General features: G+C 49.3%; 2 protein-coding genes across 4 annotated transcripts in view; one reads left to right on the forward strand and one right to left on the reverse strand.

Annotated features, from left to right (window-relative positions):
• Pi4k2a (phosphatidylinositol 4-kinase type 2 alpha) overlaps positions 1-5,993 on the forward strand; it is a 31,358-nt gene extending 25,365 nt beyond the window's left edge. For both annotated transcript variants that reach the window (XM_006990468.4, XM_042263688.2), the window contains one exon: positions 3,733-5,993. In XM_006990468.4, the coding sequence (XP_006990530.1) occupies positions 3,733-3,894 (162 nt within the window). In that variant the 3' untranslated portion in view covers positions 3,895-5,993. The remainder of the gene's footprint in view (positions 1-3,732) is intronic.
• An 893-nt stretch (positions 5,994-6,886) lies between these two features.
• On the reverse strand, positions 6,887-12,877 carry Avpi1 (arginine vasopressin induced 1). 2 transcript variants are annotated; one of them, XM_076563116.1, is made up of 4 exons: positions 12,725-12,855; positions 11,118-11,239; positions 8,259-8,534; positions 6,887-7,450 (listed from the first exon to the last, which is right to left on the reverse strand). In XM_076563116.1, the coding sequence occupies exons 3-4, from the start codon at positions 8,522-8,524 to the stop codon at positions 7,291-7,293; spliced, it is 426 nt and encodes a 141-aa protein (XP_076419231.1). In that variant the 5' UTR covers positions 8,525-8,534; positions 11,118-11,239; positions 12,725-12,855; the 3' UTR covers positions 6,887-7,290. The 2 variants fall into 2 exon arrangements, with proteins under 2 accessions (XP_076419231.1, XP_006990531.1); XM_006990469.4 differs by lacking the exon at positions 11,118-11,239 and having other exon boundaries at positions 12,725-12,877.

Genomic DNA, 12,877 nt, shown 5'->3' on the forward strand with positions numbered 1-12,877 from the left:
ATTGGGAGTGACTGTACCTAGTCTGTTGTGGACAAGTGCATGAGAGAATTCATGGTAAGAGTTAAGTGAAAATACTGCCTGGCACATGGAAGTAGGCTGATCCTTGCTATGGTTATAATTTTGTCATTTGAGTTACAAGTTGTATTATTCTCCCTTTCTACTTCACCTTCAGACGGAACTACAGAAACTCGGCATTGTCAAAACTCTGTAGGCCTGAGCATGGAGGTGTACACCCTTAATTCCAGTACTCAGGAGGCAAAGGCAGGTGGATCTCTATGAATTTGAGGCCAGCCTGTTCTATATAGTGAGTTCCAGGGCAGCCAGGGCTATGTAGTTAGATCCTGTATCAAAAACAAAATGAAACTGTAGGATATTGGTTTCATACGTATTACTTAAAGAGAGCTCAGCAGTGAAGGATACAAACTGATCAGAGCACCTGGCTCTGAAGCCTGGCACTCCCATCTACTACGTATGAGATCCAAACCTCTTTTTCCATCCACTTTTCTCTTTGTATCATATACTTGCTTCATGGGGTTATATAATTAGATCTGTTGTTTGAAATAGTTGGAGTTTGAAATGCCTGATGCATAAAAGTACTCAACACATACTAGCTAATTATGACTTTGTAAATAGAAAAGTTTGCTTCTTGGATCTTTTTCTTCTCTGCGATAAGTTGTTATATAGCCCAGGCTGGTCCTAAAGTTACTGTGTAGTCCAGAATGACCATGAACTCTTGATCCTCCTGCCTCCATTTCCTAAGTGCTAGGATTGCAGGCATGCTGTAATTACCTTACTAATTTTAGTCTTCAAAGAATGTAGTAGTCTTTCCACCATAAGTATATGTTTACTTCTTTGCACCATTTAAAGGCTCCCAAAGAAAGCACCTTTGGGTTTGCTGAGTACATTTTCCTTGGAAATGGGATAGTGAAGACTTTTTTTTTAAACTTTTATTGATTTTTTTGTGGATTTCACATCATACATTCCGATCCCACCTATCTCTCTCTGTCCCCTCACATTCACCCTCTGCCCTTGTAACCTCTCCCCAAAACAAAACAAAATTAAAAGAAAAACCAAAAACCAAATAAAACAAACAACAACAACAGCAACAAAAATGAGAGAGAAAGAAGAATCTTGTGGAAGCTGTTGTGTGGCCCATTGAGTCACATGGTTTACCCTTAGTCCATTCATCTTTACTTGCAAGTGTTCCTTGCCATGAGTCATTGGTCTGTCTTGAGGCCTCTGGCTTCTGCTATGCCACCAGTAATGGGCTCTCCCTGGGGCTCCTCTTGGATATCCTGCTGTTGTCCTGTGTCATGGAGATCCTGCAGTTTAGGTCTACAGGTCTGTACCTTTCACATGCTCCAACAGTTCAAAGATAAGGTGGATGTCGGAATGGGCTAACTCATAGCCCTGCTTCTGGGTGGTAGCTGGGCTGGTCAGCCCGCCAGCTTTCCCTCATTGTTACTACCTGGGTGAGCTCTCCAGCACTGCCTTGGCCAGCCCATTCAATGCAACTTGCAGCAAAGATCAGGGCCAGTTCTCCTGCTCTGAGATCCTCAGATCTGGGTCACCCACACTCACATTGCTGTTTTGCCCAGGTGAGGTGTAGGGCCCTCTCTCCTGATTGCTGTAGGGGGCATAGTGTGTGTGCCTGTGCCTGTGTGTGTATGCATGTGTGTATTGGGGGGTGTTCAGCTCTCATGCCCTCAGGGCTGGCTCATCTGCACACCTAGACAGTCAAGGAGTTTTAAGAGCTGCCATCTTGTTAATCTGTCTGATTACCAATATTCTGTCTTTCTCAAGTAGAGCAAGGGCCTACCTAGGCTGGCATATCTTTTGGAAACCTTGAAAGCTACATTGTAGACTCTGGCATTACAGGCCTCAACATAAAGGAACTGGCTTGCTTCCTAAGATAATATAGGTAGCACCTCATCCATATCATTCTATCTTCTCCAACCCTTTCTCAGTCCCTTGCCAACACTAGCAGCCTTCCCATTACACCTAATCAGGGTTATCATCTAGGGTAGCAAAAGGTAGGAGGAAATGGCAGGTGAAATTTTATCTTTCTACTTTGTATTCTTAATGTCTTTGGAACAGCTTTTGTATTTTAAAACCGTTGGCAGAAAGAGGCAGCAGGCTGTGACACAAGCAAGGGAAGCATTGGTTCGAACAGAGCCATTGCAGTTTGATTGCATACCCAGGGCAGACCTGCAGTGTGTTCTGGCAGAGGACAGTGGGAAGAAACTTGCAAGGAACCTAGAGAAGTAATCTGACCTTGTGTCACTTGTTTTGAAACTTTTTGGATCAGTTGATGTGCTGTGGATAAATAATCATAGGGTAGGACTGTGTTGTGGCCTCCTGACTCAGAATCATTAGTTTGCTTAGTCACACACACTCAGCCAATTTACCTACCCTTCAGAAAGACAGGGCCAGGCATGCTGATGCTCTCAACATTGCAAGGCTGACGACGTAGGAAAGGCTTAGCTGAAGAGCAGCTGCCTGGTGTATATGAAGCTCTGGGTTTGGTCCTAGAAGACACAGATTTTAAAAGGAGGTGGGGGAGGTTGCAGGATCAAAAGGGGCTTTATTTTCAGCTCCCCCATATAACTATTCCACATTCCAGCTCCACAGCCATGCAGCCTGTTGCTTTGAACTTTCCACCTCTTGGTCATACTTTCTATTTTATGGCCTTAAAAGGCAAAACAGTATTTGTTTTCACTTGGGGTTCTACATCTTTGCTTGTTGCCCCCCCTCCTCCAAGCTGAGGACCGAACCAAGGGCCTTGTGGTTGCTAGGCAAGTGCTCTACCACTGAACTAAATACCCAACCCCCCACCCCCACCCTTTTTCTTTTGAGACAGGGTTTCTCTGTGTAGCTTTGGTACCTGTCCTGGAACTCACTCTGTAGACCAGGCTGACCTTGAACTCACAGAGACCTGCCTGGCTCTGCCTCCTGAGTGCTGGGATTAAAGGCGTGTGCCACCACTGCCCGGCTTGCTTGCTTGTTTTAAGGCAGGTTCTCACCATATTGCCCCGTTGGGTCTCAGATTCCTGGCTGCCAAGCAACCTTCTTGCCTTATCTTCCCTTCTGAAGTTGGAATTACAGGCAAACACAGTATTTTAAAAAATGGTTAGTGAGGTTGTATCTACTGTCCATGTATTGCCCATTCATATACCTACTTTCTTTTAACTTTTTTAGGATTATTTTAATTTTATTGTATGGGTGTTTTGCTTGTATGTATATCTGCACTCCACTTCAGTGACTGGCACCCATAACGGCCAGGAAGCAGGTGTCAGATCCACTGGTACTGGGATAACAGATGGTTGTGAGCCACCATGTGGGTGCTCACATGGTGGGGAAATTGAACCCAGGTCCTCTGGAAGAGCAGCCATTGCCTTTTAACTATGAGCCATCTCTCTAGTCCTAAATTTTTTTAAATTTTCATTTAAAATTATGTGTCTATATCTGTATTTGTATCTGTGAGTGTGGTACCTTCATAGTTCAGAAGAGGAGCTGGAGTTACAGGTCCACCTGACAAGGGTGCTAAGAACTGAGCTCAGGTCCTCTGCAAGAGCAGTACATACTCAGCCACTGAGCTACCTCTCCAGCCCTGTATTCCTACTTCCATGATGTTTCCATTGGTATTTATTTTGATTTGAAAGAGGGTGCTCTCTGCAGAGGCAGGCTTAGAATAGTAGGCCTATCTCTCACTCATTTTGTTTTTCAATACAGATCCTAAATTTGACCCAGGCTCTAAAAGACAATAAGAGTCCCCTTCACCTCGTCCAGATGCCACCTGTGATTGTTGAGACAGCCCGTTCCCATCAGCGATCTGCAAGCGAATCCTACACACAGAGCTTTCAGAGTCGGAAGCCTTTCTTTTCATGGTGGTAGCCCTAGAGGCCGGCAGAAGATTAATCCTGCAGGTGACAGGCTGGGAGCAAGCCTGGAGAGAAGCTGGTACACGGCAGAGCCTTTGAGGGCCCTTCCTCTTTGCTTGACGCCTCCCTCAGGGCTTTCCCACCCACAGGGAGAAGCACAGTCAGGGACAAGAGTACTCCTGGACCCTTCAGAGTGTTGGGGAGGCTGGCATCCAGGCAAGGTGGCAGGTGGCTGAGGAGGAGCAACTCCCTCCCAGTATCTGGTGGCAGGTTGGGAAAGCCCCATCTCCCTGACAGCCCTCTCCATCCCAGTTCCCTATTATATTCTGCATCAGAAAGAAACAAACTTAAATGCTTGTAGGAAACCAGATTAGATACTCGAGTCAGAAGCCCTTAATCTAGACCTCAGTTTGCTTAGACACCCTCTGATGCCTAGCTGTTGTTTACCCCCATGAACTGAGCTGTGTCAGAGGCCCGTCGAGGGCCCTCAGACAGAAGCCACACCTTCCTTTCTGTTTTTGCCAAATTGATCCTCCCCTTGCCACACTGGTACTGGCTTCTTGTGGCAGTGAGCAGGCTTTTGCTCTGTATCTGCCAGAGGCTCTGCACACAATCTTTCTGTTCTCTGCCCTGCTGTTGCTTGCCTAGCACTCAGCTGAAGTGAGAGAGGGCTAGCCTTGGCAGTTCTGTTCTGCCAAGCGGATGTGTAGCATGTAGAGGTGATTGACTTAGCCTAAGTGCATGCTGGGTGCTAGGAGTGTTCCATGGGGAGCCTGGCACAGCCTCACTCCTGGGTCCTTCCTTAGTCTCCATCCTTTTCTACCTGGTTTCTGTTGTTTTCACTATTTTTTCCAACTTTTAACTGAGGAGTTCAGTTTGTGTTCTGGAGTGGCTCTTGGTAGGGGTTGTGGGTCAGTCAGGTCATGAGTGGCAGGACATTGTCCTTGTTCTTCCTGTTATCACTGCTGCATGGAAAGCAACAGGACCTGTGTTCTGTCTCCTAACCAGCAGTGCCCCAGGGCACCTTGCCTTCTTGTCCTGGGCTGCTTTCTCCTCAGCTTCCCGAAGAGAGGCCTTCAAACAGTTCCCCAGTGCCTGCCCAGCTCACCGTGCATCTTCCTGCTTCCATGTGTCCTCTTCCTTGCCAGGTGTTTGAGCCCTTTCTACACCAAAGCAAAGAATTGGCTTCAGGAGGGGGTCAAAAGGGGCCACCTGTGGCTGAGAGGCAGCAGAGTTCAGACCCTGTGATGTGAACCCCTGAGGGTTCTCACATTCTACAATTGGTCAGGCAGCCTTGGAAAGAAATTGTCTTGAAGGCTTGAAAAAAACCAAAGAAAGGGAATGAGGACCACAGCTGTGTGTCTTGTCTGCCTGCCTGGCTCCCACCATCCAGGAGCAGAGCAGAGGCACTCAGCTCTCCCATCAGCTGGAGCAGGCTGCTCCCCATCCGGTCCAGTCTAGGAGCCAGCTTGCTATCGGCTTCCACTCAGCCAACATGAATCTCTGAGCACTGGATATGCATGCCCTGTGGACCAAGGCACCATTGTTTGCCCCATCCTGACAATCCCATCCAGCCCACTTAGACTCTGGCCTCAGAACCATGTTTGGGAGAATTCCTGCCTCCTGATCACAGGAGCCTGCAGGGGTCCAGGTACGTGACATTCTTCACAGACATCTTCACACCAGCCTGTTGGTGAGACTCCCCACTGGGGTACTGGAAACAGCCCAGGTGCCTGGAGAGAACCTGGTGCCCTACCAGGCTCTTGTGCACTGGCCTACTCCAGATCAGCTCTGCCATCAGGAGGAAATTGGGTCCAATGTAAGAGGGAGCCAGTGCCAGGCCTGATGGGCAAGGGTGCAGGCGTCCTTCCCTGCCTCTCTCGCTTGAAGCCTGTACTCAGGTTGTCTTGAATGTGGACTTTGGGAGTGCCAAGAGCCCAGAGTGTCAGGTACTTTGAGAACAGCGGCCCTCTGCCAGCCTTAGGCCTGTCCCCCATGTCTAGGAGTGGAAGCTGGCTGGTGAGCGCCGCCCCGTTCTTCTAATGCACTGTAGAAATTGTATGTATTGTATTTAAATCAATGCAAATGTATGAATAACAAATCCAATTCTGATCCCTTTGTCCAGTTTTCTTTGGGGGAAGGAAGACAAGGTAAATGCAGTTCTAACGGCAAAGAGTTAACAGAGACTTGACTCCTGAAAACCAAGTGTTTTCCTAAGACATTTCAAAACCTGACCTGAATCTATTGATGGGATACATCAATAGATGTATGGTATGATTACTTGTTACAGACTGTTCTCTGGTAGGGACTCTATAGTATTTGCCCTGGCAGTGGCTGGTAAGTGTAGAGCAGTGGTTCTCAACCTATGGGTTGTGACCCCTGGGGATGGGGGTGGGTGAAATGACCCTTTCACAGGGGTCACCAAAGACCATCAGAAATCACAGACATTTACATTATGATTCATGACAGTAGCAAAGTTGCAGTTATGAAGTAGTAATGGAAAATAACATGAGGAACTTTATTAAAGGGTCACAGCATTAGGAAGGTTGAGAACCACTGGTGTAGAGGTGAATTTAGAGATGTTGGTTTTTCTCCTTGGCCAGCAGAGGGCAGTCTTGCCATAAAGGTACACCACTGTCCCCGGGGGTGCTGGTTGGTGGGGAGGGGGAATGCTGGTGAGCACATAGTTTAGAATAGTAGGAAAAGCCCTTCACTCGAGGTTACCAGGCCATAGTGCCGGCTGATAATTGTCCTGTGCCATCCCGATGGTTGGCCCTTGATAGTGCTCCCAACAACTGCGTAATCAGCCAAGGGCCCAGTGCCCAAGTGCAGAGACCTCATTTTTCCTTGCAACTTACTCATTCTGGAAGAGGAAGCTGTAGTACTGGGATCTCCAGGGTTTGGGCTTGAGAAAGCACAAGCATCCGGCCAGATTTATCTCCTGGGGAATAGCCTGTCCTTCCCCGTCTGGGATTCTCCCTTTCTATAACAGACTCACAGAACTGTTGATGTAAATGTTTTTATTTTCCACTTCAACAGTTTTCTCTTTGCACTGGCCTGTGGCACAAGGGTGTGGGCAGCTGGCTGCTGCACGGGGACGGCCACTGGCAGTTGGTGGCAGGAACGGTGAGACGCTGCATCTGAGGCACATTCCTTTTACCCCAGGGGAACGCCCTGCAGCCCAGTTCTGCTGTGAGGTCTGAGGCATCGCCGAGCTTGGTAAGAACAGGTTCCACCCAGGGCAGAGTCCAGTGAATGCTGGTTCCCATCTGAGCTGAGGACAACCTTCTTACTACTGCTTTCATTGCCCAGACAGGGCCCTGCTCAGGCCTCCTCCTTGCAACTCCATAAGCCTTTTAGCAAAAGTCCCTGCAGTATCTGGGGAGGACCTCCCCACCCCATCACTGGGTCAGTGTCTGATCTGGTGGAGGTAACCTGTGGGACCCGGCTTATTCCAGTTTCGGTGGACTCTGGCACTTGTCCTCCGGGAGTTCCCAATCTGCTCGCCAGAGGCCTCATCAGTGGTGCCGTCCTGTGAGTCGGCCGCTGTAGATCCAGGCTCTGGCGCTCTGTTGGGAACAAGTGTGTGATAAGCCAACGTCAACACGGAGAGCAGGATGGAACCTTAAGAGTTTTATCCCTATAAAACACTGCTGGGATAAAAAGAGACTCAAGAACTGTACGACAACTCTTTCCAGCTCTGCATGTTAAGAGGGTGGGGCTGGATCTGAGAATGGGGCACTCAACAAGTCTCTCCTGGCCTTTTTCATTCATTCATGGCATCATAAGTCAGGCATAAATGGCATCAGTTAATGCAAGCCATGAAGACTGACTTGCCGTCTCAGGCCCGAGGACCTGTTCAATCTCTGCTGTTCAGAGTGAGGGGAGGATCCTAGAGGGGAATTTGTAGTGATGGCTTTAAGGCCAGGTCGTTTGCCTAGGTCCCCTGGGGCCCACTACTCCTGGGCTGGCAGTGCCGGGGCAGAGGTAGATGGCCAGAGAGAATCTCCTGCTTGTCCCCATAGGATCTCCACAGTACCTGCTGAGACCTCTGCTCTGGGTCCCCTGCATGCTTTAACCAGGCTTGCCTTTGAACAGTGCCCACTCCACTACTGGTCTTTTTTCCCCTTCCAACAGTACTCCTTTCTACTGGCCCAGAGTCTTGGAATTTGGTAGTTCTGCTTTGACTAGGCTTTCCTTCTCATGAGGACCACGGAGTCATGTGACTCCAACAATAACAATAGTCTTAGGTGCCATAGCAGTATAAACATGAACAAGTAGGTACCTTACAGCGAGGACAAGTCACTGGTTTGAGGTCACACCCAAGCAGGCATCCTTTCTACCTCTTCCCTCAGCCCTCCAGTCCCAGGCCCCTACCTCAGCCGGCTGCAGTGGTTCTGCCTCGGGGGCCTTTTCCTGCGCAGCCTCCTCAGGGCCTCAGCCACACGGTGATCCCCTGCACATTCCCAAATGATCTGGGCCCGCTCTTCAGCCAGCTGGTCCCCACTGCGCTGGAACAGGCCCTGGATCTGTACCAGCTCGGCATCCTGGAATATGTTGGCAGAGGCCTGCTTGCGGCCCCGGGCCTCAGTTGAAACCTGCCACAGGGGTGGCTCACTCACCACAGAGGCCGGCGTCCCCATCTCGGGTGCTCTGAGGACAAAAGGTGGGGACATAAGCACTCCTGTAGCCATCTACAGAGGCACTGTCAACCAACAGCTGGCCACAAATTGGACAAGGGGAAATTAAAATATAGTCACAGAAGATAGGTGCACATTCGCTATAAAAGAGGCAGAGTGGAATGGGGGCTAGGAATGTAGCTCATTTATTTGACAGAGTGCTTGCACAGCATGCATGAAACACTGGCTTTGAGCCCCAGTGCCACATAAACTGGGTATGGTAGTGCAGGTCTGTGATCCTAGCACTTGGGAGATGGAGGCAGGAGGATCAAAAGATCAGAAGTCAGGACTGAAGAGATGGCTCGGCAATTAAGAGCACTGTCTGCTCTTGGAGAGGACTGAGTTCAGTTCTTGGCACCCACATGGCTGCTCACAACTGTCTGTAAGTCCAGTTGCAGGGAAACCGGCCTCTGCAGGCACTAGGCATATACGAGGAACATGGATATACATGCAGTCAAACCATTCATACACATGAAATAAAACTAAATCTTAAAAAGGAAAAGCGACAAAGTCATCCTCCGCTATATATTGAGTCTGAGAACAGCCTGGACTACACGATGCCATGTTAAAAAAAAAAGTGACAATAAATACAAGCATTTCCAGTTTGTTCTCGACCTGCCTGCTCACAGCAGCAGCCCTCACCCTCACCTGCTGCTCTTTTGTTCTCTGGAAGAGCCTGAGTCATCACCCCGCCCCTCCCTTGCTCTGGCCTCCAGCTCAACACATTAGTCCAGTTGTTTCCACACACTGTCCTAGTTTCTATCCTAAGATCCCACTTTCTTTTCAAGACTTAATACCTAAGGTAAATCCACAGAAGACATCCAGATAAAGTCATAAAAACTCTATTTTTACCTAGAAAACAGGAATAAGAAAACCTGTGTGGTACTCAGCCCCCAGGAACTGGTGTATCTACAAGCTGAGAACAAAAGCTAAGTGACCAAGGCACATTTTCAGGCTAATGAGAAAGAAAAGGCAAGCGTGGGTGTTGACTGTGCACTGGATGGTGCGCATGAATCATTAATCCTCGAAATAACTCTAGAAGATAGAAACTGCTACCGCTATCCCAGTGCAGGGGAAGCAAGGGCTGGGGTCCAGCTGGACCCTGTCCCTCGACTGACCCCACAGTTTAAACCACTGAGCCACCTGTTGTTTGGGGAAGCATCTCATCCCACTTCCTCCATTTCTGTGAGGAGTGAAGGACATCCCTTATCCCACAAGGTGGAGTCCTGTGCAATGTTTCATCCAGTCACTAGTGTCAAGGTGGCTGACTAGGTGACAGCATCTTCAGCCTTGAACCTGTACTCCAGAAGAAAATCTCCAGTCTCCACTGAAGAATTCTAGGACTGCAGCTGAGCCCAGTGCAGAGAGGCACGTGGCTCAGGAGTCAAGGGTCTGTCCCTGGCTCTGCCATTCACTGGTTGATAGGCTTCAGGAATCTCCATCACCTCTGGGCTGATTCCCTGCCACTGTGGGAGCAGGCTGAGGTTGACGGCCTCAGAGGGCCTGCACTAGTGTTGAGTCAGTGAAGCTATGACAAGAATGGTCTGTGCTGAAGGGTAACACTGCTTGCCTGCTCCTTGTTGGCTGGGAGCTGCATGTGTGGACAGGTCTAACTAATTAGGTTCCAGAAAGTGCCTCAACTAACAGTTACCCTTCTCCCCACCCCTCGCCTCCTTGAAGGAAGGCCAGATACTGTTTTGCTACAGTGGGTGGAAGGGTCAGAATCCAGCAGACGTCTGAGATCACTGCCAAGCCCTAGGTAGACTCTTAGGCTGGTCTGGGGTGGTAGGAGATGGGGTGGTGTCCCTCTTTCAGAATCCGAAATCTCATCTTCTCTGAGGAGGAAGGACAGGTCATGTAGCAGAAGTCAGCAGGAGGAAACGGCCTGGGGCCTGACTGCCCACTTTAGTTCTAGCGTCCTCTACAGGGCTGAAGGCTTTAACTGGCCAGCCTGGGGGGGGGGGTGAGTTAACAACCCAGGGAAGAAACCACCGGACAATCCAGGGTCCAGCCTCAACCACCCCCATGAGCCTTGGGAAGCCTTGGCACCTCCAGATTTTTGAAGCCTTTCACTCGAGGGAGCCTCACCCTGGAATTCAGGCAGCAGAGTGAAGCTAGGATTCCAAGTAGGATGAGATGGTAAACATTGGGGAAAACTGATAAAGTGGGGTCATAACACTGTCAGCAGACACTTCCTGTCTCATTCACTGTGTTCAGGCATTCCTCTTCTAATTTCCGGGACGAAACCGTACTCCAGGAAGCTCAAGTGTATCCTTGAACAATGGCACTTTTTTAAACTGGAAAACGAAAGCATGGGGCTATTAAAAGATTACAGATGGAGCTTTCATTCTAGAGCTGATGTAGAAGATAAGCATGGGTCTGCGAGCAGATGAGGAAGAAGAGCTAGTTACAAAACACTTCAGTGGGACACTGAATAGGTTAAGAATGAACCCCCAAAGTAAATACTGAACCATGAGGATGACAAAGTTCAGCTTATTTTGAGTCAGGCATTAAAGGAAGAAATGTACAAGGATTTAAGACATGCCTCACGCCTCACCCGGCCAGTGCACAGGCAGCACAGATGTGTACAGTGGGGGCATTCCCTGTGGCACGACATTAGTTCCACAGCTAGTCCATAATTTCTCCATCCTACCTCCTCTCAGGGAGGCACAGGTAACCCTGGAGACAGAGCACACTTAGGTGGAGTGGCCGTTCCTGCTCCCTATTCAGGTGCCACCTTTTGAATAACCTCGGCGATAGCAATCCTCTCTTTAAAACAGCTAAGGGCTGTAGCTCAAGTCAATACCTGTGGCCTTGGCCTGCTACCCTCTACAGACAGACCTCTGGACAACAGCCTAAATCTGTTGTTCCTCAAGTGGGAAACCACATTCAAATGGCCCTGTGTTCCATATACTGCTGGCTTTCCAAATCTATGCTGCAGAAGTGAAGAAGAAAACTGGGCCCTTATTCCAGACCCATTTTCTGGCATAACCTGAAAAATAAACTAGTAGAATGAGGAATAACTCCCTTGGAAAGAATTCAAACCCCTAAGTTCACAGCAGTGCAACTGATCACTGAGTGACCTTGGACAAGTCTCACTTTTCCTTTGCTTCATTTTGTTCATCAATCAAAATGGTGGGGGAAAAAACCTTACAGGGTACAGAGATGAAATATGAGAATGTCCATTCTAGTACCTGGCATACTACAGACACTCTATACTGCATATTGGTTGAATGAAAAATGATGCCAAGGGAAGGCTATTAACAGGACTATAGAGGACTATGGTCATCACTGACATGCAAACTCTACCCAGGGGGTTTCAAAGACAAGGTCATCTGTGCCCCCTTTAAAACCATGGTTTTATGACTAACTTCACAGAAGAAAGCCTCTTGCTGTGTCAAGCACAGAACAGCATTTTCAGGGGACTTTTTGGTCCTCATGTGAGGTGGCATCCTAATGTCCCTTGTTAGTGGGTACTATTGTTAAACTCGTTTTCCCGATGAAAAAGCTGGAAGTAGTAACTTGCTCAACACCCAAGGCTGGTAGGTAATCTTAGGCCATTAACTAGGTGGTCTGACCCGAGTGCCTACGATCTCGACCAGAGTTATTTTCATTTTTGCCAGATGGCTGAGAAGGTGTTCTAATGAAACAAGGGGGCAGAAGGATCTGAAACCTGCCATCTTCGACTGAAGGTTTTGGAGGTCGCCACCGATCCACAGACAGAATTTCCACGCCAGCCTCTGCGCTGGAGTTAGAGCAAGGGGCGTTAAAGCAGTTCCATGGGGGGTTAGATCAGTGTCGTGTCAACATACAGACAGTTCTAGCAGACCCCAAACAGGGATCCAGCAGCTACGACGCCCACTCCAACCTCTCCGGCTTTTCGAGAAAGGGCAGACACAGCTCTGGGCTTCCTGCTCTGAAGGTGATCGTAAGGGCCAAGCGGAGGTGACTGGCTGGCCAAGAGCTTGGGAGAGGGTATCTTGGCGGAAGGGATTGGTACAGGGCACCATCCCCAGCACAGTCGGCCTCAGGGTTCAGACGCGGCCGCTAGCAGAACAAGAGGCCCTTACATGGACCTAGGGTGTGCGACCTGGCGGATTCCTAGCTACGACCGTCCTCCCGTGCGCTCCCGCGCAGAGCTGAGCCGGACCGTGGCCGACCTACCTGGTTGCCTTGGCTGCCCGAGGCGGGCAGAACGCAGCCCGGAGCCTGGCCGGGCCACCTGGATCGCAGCCACAGTTCTCCGGAGAAAGTGCGCTGAGCCCCTACACAGCCAATCCTCGGCCACAGCCTTGCAGAGAGCAGCTAAACCAACCT

This window comes from Peromyscus maniculatus, chromosome 1 (assembly GCF_049852395.1).
Source record: "Peromyscus maniculatus bairdii isolate BWxNUB_F1_BW_parent chromosome 1, HU_Pman_BW_mat_3.1, whole genome shotgun sequence".
Taxonomy (NCBI): Eukaryota; Metazoa; Chordata; class Mammalia; order Rodentia; family Cricetidae; genus Peromyscus; species Peromyscus maniculatus.